Genomic DNA, 21,986 nt, shown 5'->3' on the forward strand with positions numbered 1-21,986 from the left:
TACGAGTACGGTCTGGCCAAAATTAAGAAGTTGATCAAGTTTAGTAGGTAAAAATCCATATAATCAACATAACTTAACTGCAATATTAATATAAAAAAAATCAATTGTAATTGTAATCTATACTATTAAACGAGACCTCATTTAGGGTGTCGCTTCTCTTCTTTCCACAATAAATTAATCATCATGCCTCTGTGTCCTATGGGTACAGTGCATAATCGTATTTGTCATCCATTCATATGATTATTCAGATTGAGTTATTTTGGGTGAAAAACGAGAAAAAAAGACATCCGGATATGTTTGCGTCATTGGGCACAATTTTAAGTCAGATTAGACTTCCGGTTTGCGTTTTTCTGTATACTTTGAACATACATTAATACTATGAATACAGTGTATTTTCTGTCTTATATCCGTCATTGGACGAAATTTAAGTCAGACGTCATTGGACGAAATTTAAGTCAGATTAGACCTCCGGTTTGCGTTTTTCTTTTTACTTTGAAACAAATACATATACTACGAATAAAGTGTATTTTCTGTCTGATATCATTTTCAAGTTTACTATCCACGGCAGTCACAGGGTTTATTTAATAGAGAGGGTCTGAATAATATATCAATGACCGCTGTGGATCAATTATTAAACTGAGAATTGACTGTAAAGAGAAAATACACTTTCGGGACGTCTGGATAGGGTGTTTTTAAGATCGAAATTTCAGGATTGACCATTTTGGGATCCGGGATTTCTTTTTTCGAATTTCGGGATGTCGAGATATTTAATTTGTATAATAAATTCATAACCTCGGGATTTCATGTTTTCAAGCCCGGGATATTGGGATCAGGGCCCCTACGCAGTGGCGGAAATTTTCATACGCAGGGGCCCGTTGACTGCCTAAGAGGGGCCCGCTCTGGTCATGCTTCAGTGATTCCCTATATAAGCAACCAATTATTTTCCAGAAAAGGAGGGGGGCGCCCCTAAATCCGCCTCTGCCCCGACCCCCCCTTTAATGAATGTTCATAATATACAGATAAACGCTAAAATTATTCATGTGTCATTAAAATTAATAGAGAACAAACAAAAAAAGGAGAAGCCGGGCTAGAAAAACAATTATCCTGACCCAAATTACCTATGACTTTTGATACCTTTTCTGAAATACTCAAGTCACTAAATGTTTTACAAAAAAAAGAAGATGTGGTATGAATGCCAATGAGACAGCTCTCCACAAGAGACCAAAATGATACCGAAATTAACATTTAAAGGTCACCTAACGGCCTTCAACAATAAGCAAAAGCCGATACTGCATAGTCTGATATAAAAGGCCCCGAAATGACAATGTAAAACAATTCAAATGAGAAAACTAACAGCCTTATTTATGTACAAAAAATGTACGAAAAACAAATATCACTGAACCACTGAATTACAGGCTCCTGACTGGAATGTTCATAATACATGTACACTAAATGTATGTTCATAATGAAATTAATAGAAAACAAAAAATGTGAATTTTGGAAATAAAGGAGGAGGGTTAAAACAAACATTTTCCTGTCCCTAAGTACCTATGACTTTTGATACTTTTCCTGAAATTCTCAAGTTATTAAATCTTTTACAAAATTCTTCCTACAACACTTTACATCCTTTCAAATACGCTCTAAATGCCCGCGATTTCGCGGGTGTGTTCTAGTATAAACTTTACATTTTAACTATTTAAAAAATCTGTTAATCTCTTGTATTTAGCATGTCGATCAGTAATACATTAATTGAATTATGATCACTGCAATTGAAGATATCGGAAGTAAACATAATGTGGAAGGACAATTGTTTTAGAATATTAAGCAACTTTACAAAAAACATGAAAATACAAAGGAATTCACTTTTTTTCTGTTTTACACTGATATGATATATGATTTTAAAAATTAAATTCAAATGTTTTGATCAAATGCCCATGTATTTTATGACATTTCTTTAAACAGTGTGGATGGTAAAGGATCTAAATTAGGTAACAGTTTACTGTTACTATTGTTTATTGTTACTTTTGTTTACTGTTTTTATTAGCTTTACTCCCCATTTCCATTCTCAATTTTATTAATAATAATACATGCACAAGAAGAAATGTCATAAGATGTTGGAACGTTTTCGAGAAGAATTCATCACCATAATGTCATCACATGCTTGCTATCTGATATACATTTTCAATATCAATAAAACACTTATTCAGTTACGATTATCTTCTCATTTTTTAATACAATAATTACGATTATCTTTTTTCCTAGTTACGATTATCATCCCGAATTTTTCAACGGCAATTTTCAAAGCTCCTAGACAATTCCAGTGCACCGTTACGATTCAAATATGATGTGATGGTATAGAACAACCTTGCAGCTGAGTAACTATTGACAAAAACATGCTACATTTGAGAAAAATGACTGTGAAGATTTTACCTATATCTGCCGTCGCCATATTGGGATAGTCGTAATTCCAGTGACGATTATCTCTTTAATACCAGTGACACTATGTAACGAATTTATCTTATCGACTATCTTAACATGTGAAATTTAGACTAGTGACCTATCAAAATTAGCAAGTCTTCAATACTGGTAGCATTAAGAAACTACTACCATTGATCCTACAAAAACAGATACCAACAATAACAAACTGTTAGGTTTAAAATGTTTTATGAATTTCTTTCAATCTTAATCATCACTTTCTTCGTCTGTTGAAACTTTTACGATTTTTTCTCAGTACCGTTTTGTTTATATAAAGGGACGTAACACCACTAATAACCGTGTATGAAATAAGCCCCGCCTCCCTACTACCTTATAAGGAATATAAAGGGACGTAACACCACTACTAACCGTGTATGAGATACGCCCCGCCTCCCTACTAACCTAGTATGAAATATACACGGTCTCCACGAGGGCGCTTTTAACCAATCATATTCCTAGAAATGTATAGGAGGTAAGATAATTACCTATCCATATACGTATCATTTATGTTAATCCTTATATTCTGCCATTGGTTGATTAATGTTGCAATATATGGAGTAGTTGAAATGAAAGTTGAATTCAATAAATAAATTACATAAGTTATTAGAGAAATATGCTAGGGTTAAAGTAAGCTGACATAATGACATCCTCCACGTTATTGTTTCATAGTTAAAATCGGTTGATTACGGGAAAAAATCAGAATCAAAAGGCAATTCTTGTTTTTAAATCACTAAATCATTGGCAATTAGGAACAATTCTGCATACAAAGAGCATCTCATTCGAAAAACAAAAGACATTATTTGATTAGAAAAATGTAATCGTAAATAAAAACGAAAACAGACAAACAAAGTCTTTCAAGCATTATTAAAAACCAAATACAACACTCTCTCCGTTTTAATCATCTACAAAATAAACGATCCGACAATAGCTTATAAAACACTTGGCATAAATCATACTATGTAGGTCATAAAGTGATACAAGAGTAATAATTGTAATTTATTCCTATTCAAAATGAAATTTAATTTATTTGATCAAACCTTCAAGCAATTCTTTTTTTTATAATACAGCTATTAGTATTTTATCATCTTTACTGAAAATTGACAAATTGCAACATTCTGCACGTGCCTGTCCCAATTCAGGAGTCTGTAATTCAGTGTTGCTACTATCTAGAGAATTCGATACAGTGTACTGAGCCAGTGGAGCAAGGGAGATGCTATTTTTAGCACAGGGACTCGGTTATAATCCTGGTACTTTTGATAACTATATTAGCAGAATAAAATTTTGTAAATCAATGTTTTTAATTTATTTTTTATTATTTCCTGTCTATTTGCATTACTTTATTAACGTATTTAACGTTGCAATCACTATTTCTTTGTTTTCTGGCAATGTGCAGTTTACTATCGATATCCGTATACTGAAAAAACCTAAAGGGATCTAAGTCGCCATCTTGAATTGCCTTCCCTACTTTAGATAAAAAATAATTTAAAATATTAATAAATTACTATATATAGTATATAGAAGAAAATGAGGACTGTTGTAAGGTATATAGTAATTTATTAATATTTTTAATTATTTTTTATCTAAAGTAGGGAAGGCAATTCAAGATGGCGACTTAGGTTTTTTCAGTATACGGATATGGATAGTAAAAGAGGGACGAAAGATACCAAAGGGACAGTCAAACTCATAAATCTAAAACAAACTGACAACGCCATGGCTAAAAATGAAAAAGACAAACAGAAAAACAATAGTACACATGACACAACATAGAATACTAAAGAATAAACAACACGAACCCCACCAAAAACTAGTGGTGATCTCAGGTGCTCCGGAAGGGTAAGCAGACCCTGCTCCACATGTGGCACCCGTCGTGTTGCTTATGTGATTACAAATCCGGTAAATAGTCTAATTCGGTAGGTCACATTCATGAAAGGGAAGGGGATTGTAGTTACGACGTAAGGAACATATCCGATATCATTTGTGAAACGGTTATTATATAACGGTCAACCAACTCGTGATGGCGTCCGTAAAATTTACGAAGGGATGATTTCAACTTCACCATTTTGGAACTCTTGGTTTAATAGCTTCCTTGTGAGCAGTAACCCTCTATCAAGAAAATCATGATAGGAAATGCAAGCACGGGAATATCGTATCAATTGGGAGATATATACCCCGTATGCAGGTGCTGCTGGAATGTTGCTTCTTAGAAATGGAAAGTTCACAATTGGAAAGCTGAAATCATCTCTTTTGTCGTAATGTTTTGTTTTCAATCGACCCTCATTGTCAATTTCTAGATGTAAGTCAAGATATGAAGCCGACTTAACTGTATCTGTAGTATCCTTTATCTCCAATTCGATGGGATAGATGCGTTCCACATAGTCACCAAATTTTGAATTGTTTAGTAAACTGCACATTGCCAGAATACAAAGAAATAGTTATTGCAACGTTAAATACGTTAATTAAGTAATGCAAATAGACAGGAAATAATAAAAAAATAAATTAAAAACATTGATTTACAAAATTTTAATCTGCTAACCGAGTCCCTGTGATTTTTAGTCCAACGAAGTGAGGTGCATGTAAAGTTATTAGATAACGTTAAGCTGTAAGATCGATAACTGTTCTTTATTTCGTTTCAAAATGAAATAAAGTTTTTACAACGATTCACCATCTTCAAGGAGTTAATTTGAAAAAGACCGCTTATTGATATTCTATGCTGCAAATTGACATAATTTGTAGAGCAGTGTTCATTGAGATGTAAAATAACGTCTTCTCATCACTGAACACGCTGACGTTTAATAATGCTGATATCTGAACGATGCACTCCACTAGACCAGTAGAGCAAAGGTGATGCTCTTTTTAATTCAACGTAATGTAATGCACAGGTAAAAATACAAATAAAGTAATGCTGTAAGAGCAATAACGGTCCTTTATTGAGATTCAAAATGTAATTAAATTTACTTTATAAATGTCTTCAAGCAGTTAATTTGAAAAAGACAGCTTAGTGATATTCTATGCTGCAAATTGACATAATTTTCAGATCAGAGTTCATTGAGATGTAAAATAAAGTCTTCCATTCACCGAACACACTGTACGTGTACATGTACTAGTATGGCGGTGTATGTTCCAGGTTTGGTGTCTGTCATCGTGTTCTATGTTATCTTTCTATTGCTAGGGCTGTGGGCAGCATGGAAATCTCGAAAAGTAACCAAGAACAGTGAAGATGTTTTACTCGCAGGGAGAAGTATTGGGATGCTACTAGGGATATTTACCATGACTGGTAAGAAAGTTTTATTATCAAGGATAAATGAAATATTTTAACATGTTTTACCTGTTTATTCATAAAAGGTTAAGTATTTGAGTTCAATGAACGTATTATTTTATGCAAAATGACAACATTTAATAGTAGTGTGTACAAAGTAAAATAACAAAAATACTAAATTCAATTGAAAATTTGAATCCGAAATTCAACTATATTAAATGGAAAAATCAAAAATTTAAAGGATCAAGCGAATGTATAAACAATTGACATTTTCATGGCTTAGTATACATTATTAAGAATAAGATTGAAAACCCTCAGCTAAACGTGACGTTGGTTTGGTTTCCCTCTCGGGTGCCCTTCAACCTGTATGTTGGACTTTTGCAGGCTTCACAGCTTTTAGCCTTTAACATTCACTTTGAAGGATTAGTCTGAGCAAAAACCTAATGCAACATGACTGATCCCAAACCTTCCAGATAATTTGTTTTATGCATTATAACAAACATCGGTAGACATGCTTTATGATGGGATTATGAAATTTGAAATGATTAAAAATATGGACTTAATTAAAAGAAAATGTGTTGTTAGGTATTTTTCGTTGCGTTTAATACCTGTTCTTAGTTTAGGAGTGTTTTCTGCACTTTTGTTGGGTTGTGGTCTCTTTGACACATTCCCCGTTAACATTCACAATTCTACCATTTACTATAATTTAGTCCTGGTATCTATGATGAGTTTATTTTCTAGCATTTACTATAGTTTTATGTTTTATACATATTAATTAACTTCAAATTCACCTTTATTTTCTTCTAAGCACAAAAGCCTAATATAATTATTTCAAATCCTTGACTTTCCATGACTTATTTATGAGAAAAGTAACCTTAGACAGATAAAGATGAAAAGGTATTGACTACAGAAATCAATTTTAATCTGTGTTCAGAAATGTAGATCTTAAAAAGATTTAAGGTCCTTTGTTGCAAGTTTGTGTTACTAAGAATTGGAAATAAGGAATAATTTGGAAACAAATGAAAACATCACTTTATAATTTTCATTTGTCCGAAGCGCTTTTCTTAGATTACCTTCGTCTGAAACGCTCAATGCCAAAGATGTTTATGAAACAACACATGACAGCTAATTGCATGACCAATAAGGACCTTACTATAAAAGAGGGAACAAGGAAGGTCCATTAACAAGTTAACAACGTTTGCCCAAAACTGAAATCAGCTAATTTAAAATACTGATAACAGAAGACAGCAATTCACTCCCCCAGGCAAAATTAGCTTAAGATAAATAATCGCATCTTCAATTATGAAAGTAAGGTTTCATCTTCCTCAGGTTAAATAAGCCTAAGATAAATATAACTACTATGATCTAACCTTTCTTTCTTAATTGAAAATTCATGTAATAAATACAAATAGAAAACAACATAAAATATTTTAAAATGATCCGATCATGACAGGGTTGACCAAACATCTTAGTTAAAAAAAAATGAAGACATGTGGATACAAGTACGCCACGAAGGGAAGGTTCCCAACAACCCAAATAAGAAAGCATTTTCAATTCTCCTTTTAAAAATAGTCTTCATTTTCTAAGAAAAAAAAATCAATTAACCAGATAGAAAAGTACAAAGAAATATATAAGCCAAATTAAATATATAAGAAATCCGTTTATAACAGACAGCATACTTCCTCACAACAGGTCAAACCGAAAATGATTGAGGAATTGGACATATAAGTCACATATAAACGTGTTAAACAAAGATAACTACTAGAAATGTTTTAACTTAAACAGTACCAGTAAGTTGTTTTGATTTCATATATAAGTTTATAATGTAGTTTATGTGTAATGTCTACGAAAGATTGGAATGGACATTTTTATACCATTTCTTATTTTCATTTTGGCTTACATTACTTACAAATTACTTTTCTCACTTCGAAGTTATCATTTATCAGTTCCGATCTTTGTTTCTGTGTTTCAACTTAGAATTAAGAAATATAAACTTGGAATAGACAAAATGAGAAATGTCAGCTTTGAAATCAATACTTCTGACATAATGTCCCTACACGTCTTTCCTCTACTATTTCAGCAACCTGGGTAGAAGGAGGATTTATAAATGGTACAGCAGAGGGTGTTTACTCGGGAGGATTAGTGGGAAGTCAGGCTCCGTTTGCCTATTCGGTGTGTTTGGCGTTCAGTAAGTTATAGATTTATGTGATATAAAGCTGGTTGTTTAAACTACTAATAGTGCGGTGACAGAAGTGTAAAAAGTCGTCTAGATCGCGAGTTTAATCTCCCCAAATAACACACGGCTAAAAATGGTCTTAACTTAAAGACAAATATGTCTTCTTTAGTTTTTGCCCTGTCGTCAAAATTTTGTACGGTCACATTTTTCTAAAAAGTCGTTTTTATGACTGGTAGTATATTGGAGAGTTTCAACCCCCCTTTTTCAAAATGAAAAAATGTGTATGTTTGCTTACATTTAATTGAAATAGTTTTTCCTGAAGCTATTCTTATATGTCAAAATATTCTATTCGGTATTTTATTTCCTTCTAATCAATAAAATTTGCGAAGTTTAGACTATTTAAAATTGAGGTCATTTTAATTGCAAATTCAGACTCAAACTTTAGTTTCTTCTTCATAGTATTAATAAAAAGTATCCCATAATATTTTAAGCATACAGTATTTAATAAAACTAATAAGTGATAAAAATTTCGGAACCAAAATATGAAAAAACCTTAAGAAATCAATGGAAAAAGAATGGAGTAAAAATCTTCAATTTCAACACGGAACTCAATCACTCGCCTTCCGTCACATTTTGTGTATTAGTCAATGATTTGCTCTCAAATGATATATGAAATAACTACCTTTTTCGCTATTATATACACATATTTTCAATTAAAGTGCAATGATATATGCCACATAATTTGTTTGTATATGTTTATATTCTATGTTTTTTCGTTATAAAACATCAAATATACTTTGTCAGAAAAGTCTTATTGTAAAATCAAAATAATTGACGGATAGTTTCAGTGAATATTCCGTGATATGCCAAGTCCTTTGCAACTTGCTCCATTAAGTCCAAAGAAAAGACAAAAGTCTTTAAATTTTATGCAGTGCATAATATGCCCCCCCAAAAAAAATCGATTGAAATTTTGAGTCAATTTACCAGTTTAGGGAAATCGATTTGTGTATCTGCATTGCATAAAAGATTGGATGAGGTGAACATCAAGATGTTTCATGCCATATCTGTTAATTTGAAGAACTCCGTGCAGGCACTTTATCATCGTTCATACTACAAAACTTAAACAAGTAAACATATGTGTTCCCCCTTTTAGAAGCTTCTACTCTATTATTTAATGACGACATACAATTATCTGACTGTTAATTGTCCCTCAGTTTCGGGTATTTGTACACGTTCTAGAATGCAGTCGTTCAACCGGAGCGCATGTATATTTTGTTGCAGCAAAACATTTTAGAAAGATGAAAAAATTATTCAAGTTTGAATCAGATGAGCGTATTAAAAATGTTTCATCCGTGTCAGATAAAGTTAAAGTTGAAATAGTTTCCCGTCCATCTTTTAAACTTCAAGCAGTCTGTCACTTTGGTTGCATTACAAATTATTTGCTAAAAACGAAATAAAAAAAATCCAAACCCGTGGAAGCAGATATCTCAGAACACGATACTACTGTTACTAATTTTATTTTGGCTATTGACAACGATTTATTGGTCATTCCTCATGACACCGTTACTTGATAAATATAGATCATTTCTTACCGCTGATTATAATTTAAAATATTCTACATGTAAAATGCAGTCTAAACTCATTCATTTCTATAGAAATTCAGTTGTCAAACAACTTAAACAAGTTCAAGGCAAATATAACGTAATATTTAGTAGCAACATAACTATTTATGATGCCATATAAGCTTCTAGTCAATTGAAAACTGACCTCAAAATCTCAATGTCAACTGTAATAGATACAAATAACGGACAGATATCAATTTCATTTCGCTGCAAGTTTACTTAGAAAAGACATCGAAACTCTAAAGAGACTACCCAACTTCGGATGAATTGTCTCTTCCTTCTTAATTCAGTCAATGCCTTCGTAGTTATTGCAATTCATTCTATGGTTACTCAATGAAACTGCAAACAGCCAAGATTTTTCTCAGGAAATGGCACCAGAGAAATTGTGGAAATGCAATTGTTGAGGCAATCGTTTTTGTTTTACTCCTTTTAATTTAGGATTGGCTTTACAAATGTACCATGAGTTTGGTTCAAAACACCTTGTTGAAACATTGAGTGCCCAAGGATTTTATGCTTCTTAAAGTAAAGTGCGACGTTATCTAATGTGTTGCCAACCATGAAATTGAGCGAATTCAAGATAGTGTGTACGTCTCGTATAATGTTTCCCCAGCATCTTTGCAGACAAGCATATGGATGTCATCACACCTTCCTAACCCCCCTTTTAGATCTCTGTTAAATCTTGGATGAATTGATAGCCTAGGGATGGGTTGAAGCTGGTATTTTTTTAGGAACAAATGTCTTTGGACTTCCTACAATATCTTGTCTGTACTTGTAAAGAAAAACTCAAAATAACGTGTTCGCTTTCGGCAGAACCTTTCATTTGCAGACCTGTTGCCATGAGTGAAATGTGTAGAAATATTAAAACACGTCTTGTGACGGTTGATGAAAATGAAGATGATGGAGATAACGGTTGATTTGGTATGAAGCTTGTTGCACTTGTACACATGGTTCAAGCCCCGAGGTTAGGGGAGTGTTGACGTGCCCTTAAAAAAGTTAAACCCCGCCACTTTCTGTATGTGTCTGTTTCAAGTCACGAGACGGTACTGCAGTGTTTGCCGTTTGTTTCTCTATACTATATTTGTTTCTTTCTTATTTATTTTGTACATTAATCATGTTAATTAGGCCGTTAGATTTTTGTTTGTTTTACATTATTCATTTCGGGAATTAAAGACTATGCAGTATGAATTTTACACATTGTTGAAGCCCGTAAGGGACCTATAATTGTTTTATGTCTCATTTGGTCTCATTTGGAGAGTTGTCTCATTTGCAATCATATGACATCTTCTTTTTTTTATATGGAATACTTTTGAAGTTTGTAGTACGTTGCAAGGGAAAAAAAGGGGGGATATAGTTACAAAACCTATAATGTAATTAGATATTAACCAGAGTTAAATACACAATTACAAAAGATAATACTGTGGTAGCAGTAATAATTGTGAAAAAAACCCAAAAGCAACGAGTAGTCTATAAAAAAACCTGAAGTATTCGCAAATTCAATATGAGGTCATATTTGACTGAAGTGTTCAATGGCTTTGGTTTGATACCTCATCCACTATGACAGTTTAAAAAATAATTTTAAAGTATTGTCCTGCATGACACTTGATTTTTACCTGAAATTGATATTTTTCATAAGGTTAAGGTGCTCTTAACATTTTATAGGTTGAAAACTTGATTTTTGAAGTTTTATTTATAAAACGTCGTTTTAGGAGTTTTTTTTGATAAAAAAATCTCAATGATTAAGGTTTATGTATAAGACAAAACAGTATTATTTGTATTTAGGTAGAGTTTAGAAATAGAAAAAAATGCCAAAATTGAAACCCTCCCAAATTTTCACAGATTTTTTACATATGACCTTTGACATCAATTTAAAAAAAATGTGACCATATCAAGTCCTGACGACAGGCATATTATTATAGTACACGATTTCCTTTTTCCAATGATATATTATGTAGGTGTGTGTTCGGTGGGGAGATCAAATTCAAAAAAATCTGCCTTCAGTCACCGCACTATAATAGATAAGATAGTAAAGAAGAAAGCAATTATATGCATATATATATTATGATAGATATCTAGATAATTCCATTATGTGAGCTTTTGAAGCATAAATATTTCAATCTTTCAAATACATTATATATGTATGCATTAGTTGACCTATTATGGTTTTTCTTTGACAAAAAGTGATTTGGATAAAGTGTTGTCTCATTGACATATCTATAATTTTAAAGCGGTTTTGTAAATTCAAATACAGTGAATTTCACTACTTTATTTATTTCAATCATATATTAGTACGGTTATATCCTGGTCTGTTCGCTGAATTATAACATTTTTGATGTGGTAAGCAGATAATAATTGACAAAATTGTAAAATTTCACACATGGGGGGTTTTAAAAGTATTTGTGAACCTTTAGGTATAAATATCTCGAGGCACTTTTGACAGTTTTGGTAAAAAAAAATCAAATTTGAAGATAAATCAAAATATGTAATGTAATAAATATATTATTAACATTAATATCAGACAAACTTATATCGTGTGCTCATCTGAAAGTTGTTATTTGAGAGAATTGTTTTTTATACCAGAAATGAAATCGCCATTATCATAAATTCTCATTTTTTTTTTAAATATATCCCCAGATTGTTCAAACTAAAGACTTTACAATTGATATTGGCTGCTTCTCTGCTAAGCACGTTTCATTCAGAAATAAGTCAAATACTGGTAGGCTCGGAGCTAAATTAATATATCTGGGTAATGTGACATGTGTCCATGCAGGCTCCACCTCCTCCTCATCATCATTATCACAATATAACAAATTATTTACCTCTGTTATGAGATTTCATACTGAGTTACAAAGTGCAAAAACTACCAGGAAATATAAACCAGCTTGTTAACGTATAGCGCTTTCATTTCTGGTATATAATGACATTCGATAATAGATTTACTTCAGTAAAAACAGTTACCAAATATCAAAAGATCAAAAGGTCACCATACGGTTTTGATCAATTGATAAGCGTAGGCCCCGGTGGCCGGGAGGTATGAATAGTCAATATAAAATTTTAACTCCGCACGTAGTAGGTGCGTTCAAATCCGATCTTAGTTGATTAGGATTGCCAGTTTTTCCTGCCAAAGAACAGACAATCCGGCTGACACCCTCAATAACAACTGTCCGTTACGATTCAGCCAATAGTACTGAAAGTGGCGTTTAACACCGACAATCAATCAATCGACAAGTTTTTATTACTGCTCGACAGACTATAGATTGTACTGCCGTGATAATTGTTTTATAAAACCAACCAAACTTATAAAAAGACGAAAATTACTTACATTTTATAAACATATTGTAAATGAAAATTATTTTTCTTTATACTAATTCATAACAGGTGGATTTTTCTTTGCCAGACGGATGCGTCAGAATGGATATGCAACCATTATCGACCCTTTCCAGCAGAAGTATGGAGATATGATGGGTGCATTGCTATACATCATATCTCTATCGGGAGATGTATTTGTTGTTGCAGCAATATTAGGAGCTTTAGGTTTCTTATTTACATTTACAATTACAGTTTTTAATACATGTTCATAACTGTTATATTTTTTATCAGTGTCAGTTGTAAATGCAATGTTTTATATGTTGTTGTTTTTTTCGTAATGTTTTATTTTGTCGTACTCCTTTCGACTTATAAGTTTTGATTGTCCATTTGTATCTTCCATTTTATATTTAATTGAAAAGACTTATTTGCAAAACTATTTAATCTTTTAAATATTTATATTTAAAACTAAAGGATAAAAATATTTTTTCACGAGAATCTATGACAAAACCAGTGATTTTTTTTTACATGAAACAAATTTCTTTATGATTCGACTCAGCATACATAATTGTTCAGTAATTGCTTTGTTATTTTAGGAAAAACGTGTATAGGAAGAATTTGATATGCAACAAAAGATACGCAAAGGTTTTTTTCTCCATTTTCAGGATCAACTTTGTCTGTAGTACTGAACATAGACTACAATATTTCTGTTATAGTGGCAGCCTGTGTGGCTGTACTTTACACTTTCTTTGGTGGACTTTTTTCTGTGGCGTATACGGATGTTTTACAACTTATCTTTATGTTTTTCGGTGTTGTAAGTAGTACACATTTTCGAATGATTTATCAATGACATGTCATACTAATTTTTTCCTGAAAGCAAACACAAAGTAAACTTAAAATATTTCAGTTATTTTGCATTTGTACTTAAATTAGTATCACAAGTACTGCTATTTAACAGTAAATCCGCAATTATTTTATAAATGTTTGTAATTTAGTGATTGTTATTGCATGGTTGCTGTCTTATATAATTGTTTCTCGTTTGTTTTATTATCATAATATGATTTTGTTTCTCATTAAATGTTATTTTACGTTAGATCATTTTATAGTTGTCTAAAAGGATCAATTGATAAGGTGTAGCCTTATTTTTAAATTTATAAGGATTTGCTTTAGTTGTAAGTTTATAATGAATTGCTCAAGTTTAAGCTTAATAAAGATTTGCTAAAGTTTTAGCTTTATAAGAGTTTGTTTAAGTTTCATGATATTTGCAAAAGTTACAGCTTTACAAGGAGTTATTTTGACTTTATTTTGTAAGGATTTGCTATAAATGTAGGTTGTTTTAAGGTATTTACTTTATTGCAGTTGTATAAATATTTGCTATCGTTTAGGTTTAGAGGGAAAACTACACTGTAAATTTGATATTGAATGTAATACATATAATCTCTAACAGGAAAGGTCAATAGAAATACAGCAAATATGTTCATTTTAAAACTGATGAATATGTTAACTTATGTTATAAACAAAAACGCTTGATGTCTTGTTGACATTGTACATACAAGGCGCCGAACTGAACTCTTGTCGTTTTGTACTCGAAATTTAATTTTGTACGGACAAAAGTGAGTTTTGTTCTTCAAAAATGAGTTCAGTTTCTCATACTACAGATTTAAATTTTGTCAAATAGAATTATCTTTCATTTCATTTTTGTATCCCAAACTTTACTTTTGTTACCTAATTGGAAAATTGGGCGACAAAAGTCAATTTTATATACAAATTAGTTTTCTTTGGACTCTGTGAACTATTTGGCAAACAAAACTGATATTTTGTTACAAAATTAAATTTTGTGTTTATTTTTGTGTAGACAAAATTGAGTTTTGCTAAATGGAAGTAAAAATTTTAACAAAAGACAATTTTGTGTCACAAAAGTCAATCATCGGTATAAGGACATCATTCGTAAATATTATTCAACATGCAGACATCTTATACGTTCAGGTATTTCACATCTAATTATCTATGGTTATATTCTGTACACAGCACAAAAATGTCGGCATTCACCTCAAATGCTAACAAACCCTTTAAACATACTTATTAAGAAAGGATATAGTTACGATACTGTTGTCAGGCCATTGAAGTTTTTATATTTTAGTTTTAATATTGATTCACTTATAGAGTCTTTGCATCGGAAATAAACACATTTATTCTAAAACCAGTTGTTGGTATGATACGGGTTATGTTCTTCTATATATTTTATAATTTTTTTAATACTAAACCCCTAACGGGAGGGATTGTTCTATATATTCATATGATGAAGACATAACCTTTCAATCAATTTAATTGAGGTTTGGAGCTGGCATGTCAGTAACTGCTAGTAGTCCTTTGTTAATTTATGTATCATTGTCATTTTGTTTACTTTCTTTTGCTATGCTGACATCGGACTCAAAATTATTTAAACGAAGTTTTATTGTGCGTATTGCTGTGTATTCCTTTATTCTACATTGGCTAGAGGTATAGGGAGAGGGTTGAGATTTTACAAAACATGTTTAACCCCGCCACATTTTGGCACCTGTCCCAAGTCAGGAGCCTCTGGCCTTTGTCAGTCTTATATAATTTTTAATTTTAGTTTCTTGTGTATATTTCGGTGTTGAATATGACGTACATTGTCAATGAATTAGTATTCATTTTTGTTTAGAGACCAACTGAAGCACGCCTCCGGATGCAGTAGTTTCTCGCTGCATTGAAGACCCATTGATGGCCTTCGCCTGTTGTCTGCTTTTTTATTAGTTGTTGTCTCTTTGACACATTCCCCATTCCATTTTCTATTTTACTTTGTGAGACAAGTCAATGTTGTGTTCAACTTTCACTAAACTAAATTGGGTCTACACAAAAAATAATTTTAATTACAAAATCACTGGATGCTAATTTAATCAACCTGTTAATTGCCTACAAATTCAATTTTGTCTCACAAAATTGACTTTTGTGTTTTAATTTTCATATCAGTTAACAAAAGTAAATTGTGTATGCAAATAAGTTTATATTTGCATACCTATTTGACAATAATGATTTTTTTGTCTACAAAATGAATTTTGTCTACAAAAATGAATTTTGTCTTAAAAAATTTAAGTTCTCATAAAACAAGTCTGTATCACATAGTTTTGTAAGACAAAAGTGAGTTCGTTATTGCTGGTTTCTGTTCGAACAAACCGTTTAATATATCTCTTTGATACCTGTCGTCTCTTTATATATATATATTTTTTTTTTGTTCTATAGTGGCTGATAATCCCGTTTGCTATATCAAATGATGCAGTGAGGGACCTGTCAACTAACTACACAGACGTTTGGGTGAAAGAACTAGATCCCTCTACAGCAGGTGTATACATTGACGGCTGGTTACAGATGATACTTGGTGCAATACCATGGCAGGTAATACATTTATACTGTATTTTTAGTTTATTATAATACATCTATACTGTACCTGTAAAAACGAAATATCACGATTTGAAAATAAATAGCTCATAGTTATCTATTAATTACCGATTCATCACCAAAAGCAAGTAACGGCTACTTAAAACATTAGAGTATTATTCTCTTATTTGGTCAGACATTTCCTCTTGACAGATTTACTTCGACTTTTTTAACAACAAATAAATAAGAAGTCGAGGTTTTCGTCCGGTAAATATATTCTTTAAATACCTTTTCAGGCGTCAATCTCATATAATTCGATCCGTTTGAAATATAATGTCCACTCCGTTCCCTTAATTCGTTTATTTATACAGTACTATAAAATCGCACACATAACTCAATAATTGAGATTCAGCTGCAAAAACTGTATAAAAATACATCACAGACACTAATCAAAACCAACTAAAAAAATCACAAAATAAATATAAAAAAGACGCAAAAAAAACAAAAAAACAGGATTTTAAAAACCTCTAGCGTCAGAATCAAATTGCACCTCAGGATGCACATGAACCATAAACGCCATCAGTCAAAAATCCGATAGGTGACTACACAAAAACTGGGTTACAGCAAGTTTCATACACATAAAGCACATAACAACACGGAAGCACTTGAAAGGGAATCAGTTAAGAAAATAAAAAGATACAAACCGTCAGCAAACAATATATAACCCAATGACATCTTGTATTATTTGTGTGAAGTTTACACATTATTCCTTTTTCATGATGTTCCATTAATATTTATCTATAAGGGTATTTTACTGTAATTTTATTATAACAGTTTCTGCATATTTAATTTTACAATAAAACCACTTGTTACATTTGATTGTATTTCCTATATATAATATTTATACAACAGGTATATTTCCAAAGAGTTCTTGCAGCCAAGTCAGCATATATTGCAGAGCTGTTGTCATACTTAGGAGTGATTGGTTGCTTCATTGTTGTGATTCCCTCATTATTAGTTGGTATCATAGCTACACAAACAGGTACATAAAGTGTATTGATATTCTTCAGAAAGATAAAAATATTTTTGGATGACATACAACAAAATCTTTTTTTATGTCCCCAAAGTTGGAGCATAATATATTACCCCCATCCTATTGGAATGGATTACACGATTTGCCCAGCTAATTCATCCATCAAGGAGACCACCTCGTGTGTTTACATGGCTTAGTCTATAGCTTTCTATTTATTCATTTTTTTTACTTTCTTGCCATAAATTTGTGAGTATCTCTTCGAATTAGTGAGCAACAATTAAAAATTTTGGGGAAGGTGGGGGTGTTATTAAAACATAAAAGCCAATTTCATTTTTTTAACCCTGAAATGAAATCAATCTTTTTGTTTAGTTTTGGTTCGCCTTTCATGTTTCGAAAGCAAGCTTTTTTTGTCAGATATCTAAAACATTCCTTGTTAAATTCTTGATGTAAAACATTTGTTTGTCATTTTATCATTCAATTTTTTCATTTTATCATTTCTTTGTTTCATTTTTTTCATTTCTTTTTTTTTTTTTTTTTTATCAAAAGCAATTATTTCAATTAGGGACCCACTTCTCCAGATTCAAACAATTGCTCCTTTAGAAGTTTCACCCGCTTCTATTTGTATCCAGAATTTTTTATTAATTCATTATGACTGGATATTGCACTTACCATGTACATGATTTATCTCCTGTCAACTTTGCAAAACTAGAGTTATGTCGCTTCATAGGAACAAAATTGTATTGATCATAATAATGACACAGGCATAAAACGTATCTTACAGACACATCTATTACAAGTAATACTGCATCATCACTTTTTTTCATATTAGTTTTTGATTTCGGCAACCATATAGATACCAATATGTTAACATTTACGCCATCTGAAAGTTGTAAGTTTTCCTGTATGTCATAATAACAATTGGTTATACTCATTTATATAAAAATTAACTTCCAACTAAAACTTGTCTTTCACTTGTTTCAGTTTAACTTATAAAACAGAATATCTTCCCTTTTATAGTTATCAAAGGTACCAGGATTATAATTTCCTGGGATAAGAAAAACCTTATTTTTTCGAAAATTTCAAAGATTTGTAATGGGAAATTTATAACAAAAAAATGACTATCTAATTGATATTGTGGTCAACACCGAAGTGCTGACTGCTGGTCTTGTGATATCCTCGGGGACGAAACGTCCACCAGCAGTGACATCGACCCAGTGGTGTAAATAGTTATCAAAGGTACCAGGATTATAATTTAATACGCCAGACGCGCGTTTTGTCTACATAAGATTAATCAGTGACGCTCAGATCAAAATAGTTATAAAGCCAAGCAAGTACAAAGTTGAAGAGCATTGAGGACCCAAAATTCCCAAAAGTTGTGCCAAATACGGCTACGGTCATCTGTTGCTGGGATAAGAAAGTCCTTAGTTTTTCGAAAAGTTCAAAGTTTTGTAACAGGAAATTTATAAAAATGACTATATTATTGATATTCTTAATTGTCAACACCTAATTGCTGATTTCTTGGCTGATGATACCCTCGAAACGTCCACCAGCAGTGGCATCGACCAAGTGGTGTAAATAGTTACCAAAGGTATCAGGATTATAATTTGATACGCAAGACGCAGGTTTAGTCTACATTAGACTCATCAGTAACGCTCAGTTAGATAGTTAGAAAGTCAAACAAGTACAAAGTTTTAAAAACACATTCATATCTACTACTATTTCAAGTAATCTGGTTTGTACAATTTCCATATAGATTGGAGTATGACCACTTATATGTCTGGAAATTCTTCGATGTTGGCTGATGAAGATATACCGTTGGTATTGCCACTAGTCATGGAACATCTTTGTCCTAAAGCTGTTGCATTGTTTGGTCTGGGTGCTGTAGCAGCTGCAGTTATGTCATCTGTTGATTCAGCAGTACTTTCATCCAGTGGACAATTTTCTAGAAACGTCTACAAAAGGATCATAAGAAAAACAGTAGGTATTTTGTTATTTCTTCATTTTGTTATTTCTTCATTTTGTTTTTTCTTGACCTAAGTAGGTATTTTGAATGAATTGAAAATTATCATTTGCCCTTATTTCAACCGTGTAAAGAGCTTACACAATGACAAGAATAAAGCATTAGTTATGTGGAAGAAAATATAGCAGAATATCCATATATCAACGATATAATAGATCGACGATAGTTTTAAAAATAATAGAGTTTGTTTGAAGACATGTGTTCAGTAGATCAAACTGCCCATATGCATAAAGATTTCTTCTAAATAATTTATCTATTAATGAAAGCCTATCAGAATTCTGTCAACATAGATGGCATATCTTATTACGTTAAAGTTACGGGTATCATACTTTCAAGTATATGCACTTCATGAATGGATTATCAAGTTAACTATACTTTTCCATCCCTAAATCCTTATTTTTTATCATGCTGTCTATACAAAGTAATTATTTGAAGTATTTTCTCTGAATTTCAGGCTTCTGAAAGAGAACAAATATGGGTGCTGAGAGCTTCAACTATAGTGTTTGGTGTTATTGCAACTTCTGTATCAATATACGTTAGATCAATTTATGCGTTATGGGTACTTTGTAGTGACATAATTTATGTCATATTGTTTCCGCAGCTGACATGTGCAATTTATTTTTCTAGTGCAAATACATACGGATCTCTCGTTGCTTTTATCGTCGGATTATTTTTTCGTGTAGCTGGAGGAGAAATAACACTGGGATTAGATCCTATAATTAAGTACCCATGGCATAAAGTGGATGATGATGGAACGGTTGTACAGTTATTTCCACATAAAACATTGTCCATGCTTCTTTCATTGTTTTCATTATTATTTGTGTCGTGGTTCACAAATTGGCTGTTTGACAATGGAATACTATCTCCTAAATTTGATATCCTTCGAAAACATTCAAGGACTAAATATAAGAACAAGTATGTAATATCTACCTCTGATGGAAGCGATGTCAAAGAGAAGGGAAACTATAAAATTAATGCTGCTTTTACAACAGACGCTTTTTAAAATATATGTTCAGTCAGGAAATTTGAACCAGAGTTCATCTTGTCAGTATGCTCATATATTCATGTAGGTTCACATTTAATTGAAGTAGACGTTTCATGTCTCTTGATTAGTACCATGCTTATAGTAAAACTTCTGAAATTCTAGTTATTTTCAAATTACACAAAAAGGTATTGGTATACATATATATTATTTATGACATTTGTTTTATTTTTTCTTATTATTCTAAGTTAATAGTTAAAGATGCTCGCAAGGATACAGTTTTGTGTAGTATTTGAATATTAGAGTTTGTTTGATATTTTGGCTTAATTAACATCTCGGTTAATAGCATTTACGAGAATTCTACACAAAGTTAACTCCAAAAATCTTACTTTTCTTGGTTTGTTCTGTCGTTTCAATCATGCTTCATATCATTGTAAAAAATTGAAAACAACATGTTATAATTAGTATGTGTTTAAAGCGCTTGTCTTGATTTATTTTGAATATTACAGTTTATCTTTTGAACAGTGTGCTCGTAAACTGTGGCTTATCCTTTGATCCCTTGACAACGTGTTGTAGATTTGTCTTTATCATGATCGATGATAAGATATTAACCCATACTTGTCTTATCTAAACAGGTACTTTCTTTTGATCAATAGCATACAAACATGTAAAATCTACAATACATATATAAACAACACATACATGTTTTGTCAAAAATCATGTGATCAATGATCATCAGGGTCATGACAAGGTCAATAAATATAAACAAAGTCTAAATAGATTAATGTCATTTTTTCGGGAAAAAGTGTCTGTAGTTATCTGTAGTAAACATAGAAAGTGATTCATTTGTGTTCTGTTTTCCTGCTTGTTTGCAAAAACTATCACACAGGGATATCCTGTCAATTACTATAGATATGGTATTTTTATAACTGCATGTAATAGACATGTTTTTAGAGCAAAGCGTAAATTCAAAGTTTGGTAACTATTTTGAGCGCATCTAGCCATCTAACTTGAAATAAACGCTTCCAGCTACAAAGTTAAGTCTGCCTCATATCTTGATTTTGAGAATTCCAATTGTGAAATTTCAATTTCTATGTAGCAACATCCCTGGATCGTCTGGATACGATACTCCATAGCTTCATGTTATATTATGATTTTCCTAATAGAGGATTACTGCTTACAATGAATTTTCTACTTTGTTTTGTGTTGTATTATTTGTGTTTTCGTCGTTTTTCGGTTCTTGCCATGGCATAAACAGTATATTTTCGATTTATAGTTTCTAATATCCCTTTTGTGTCTTACGCTTCACTTCTGAAAGCAATTATTGGTAGAAAATATTGTAAAGAACTACCAACTTTCTACTATTTAATTAGACAACAAATTATAATACCACTCTTCAAAGGAGCTAATGCCCATAAAAGATGAATTTTAAACACATTTACCAGTTTTACCTTTTATTTTAAAGACTGCTATATATCTTCAAATTTGTTAAAAAGTCATAAGAAACGAATGACGGTGAAAAATAATGTTATTTCAATTCTTGAACCAATGCATACAAACATCATAAACTTAGTCTTCTGTGCACGAATTTATCATTTTTTTCGTGTAAATTTTGTGTAATCGTCAATTTTTTTTTCAATCGGTCAGTGTTGATGTGAAAATTGGCAGGTAATTAAAGTTCGTGTTTTGAAGCCGAAGTTTAACGATTGTCACCTGTTTGTCA

General features: G+C 31.8%; 1 protein-coding gene across 2 annotated transcripts; it reads left to right on the plus strand.

Moving 5' to 3' along the window:
* Positions 1–5,655: 5,655 nt before the first annotated feature.
* LOC143048247 (high-affinity choline transporter 1-like) lies at positions 5,656–21,181 on the plus strand. Of its 2 annotated transcripts, none has more exons than XM_076221805.1 (8): positions 5,656–5,749; positions 7,812–7,919; positions 12,905–13,060; positions 13,498–13,646; positions 16,094–16,246; positions 17,141–17,270; positions 19,015–19,238; positions 19,736–21,180. In XM_076221805.1, exons 1-8 carry the CDS (start codon positions 5,722–5,724, stop codon positions 20,282–20,284), a joined length of 1,497 nt encoding a protein of 498 aa, XP_076077920.1. In that variant the 5' UTR covers positions 5,656–5,721; the 3' UTR covers positions 20,285–21,180. The 2 variants fall into 2 exon arrangements, with proteins under 2 accessions (XP_076077920.1, XP_076077921.1); XM_076221806.1 differs by lacking the exon at positions 5,656–5,749 and adding an exon at positions 7,420–7,521 and having other exon boundaries at positions 19,736–21,181.
* The last annotated feature ends 805 nt before the right edge of the window (positions 21,182–21,986 follow it).

Source organism: Mytilus galloprovincialis, chromosome 10 (genome assembly GCF_965363235.1).
Source record: "Mytilus galloprovincialis chromosome 10, xbMytGall1.hap1.1, whole genome shotgun sequence".
NCBI classification, from domain to species: domain Eukaryota; kingdom Metazoa; phylum Mollusca; class Bivalvia; order Mytilida; family Mytilidae; genus Mytilus; species Mytilus galloprovincialis.

Coding starts and splice junctions, on each gene's coding strand:
- LOC143048247 (XM_076221805.1), top strand. CDS start 5,722: ATGCTACTAGGGATATTTACCATGACTG. Junction 16,247..17,140: donor TTGGTGCAATACCATGGCAG/GTAATACATTTA, acceptor TTTATACAACAG/GTATATTTCCAAAGAGTTCT. Junction 17,271..19,014: donor TATCATAGCTACACAAACAG/GTACATAAAGTG, acceptor ATTTCCATATAG/ATTGGAGTATGACCACTTAT.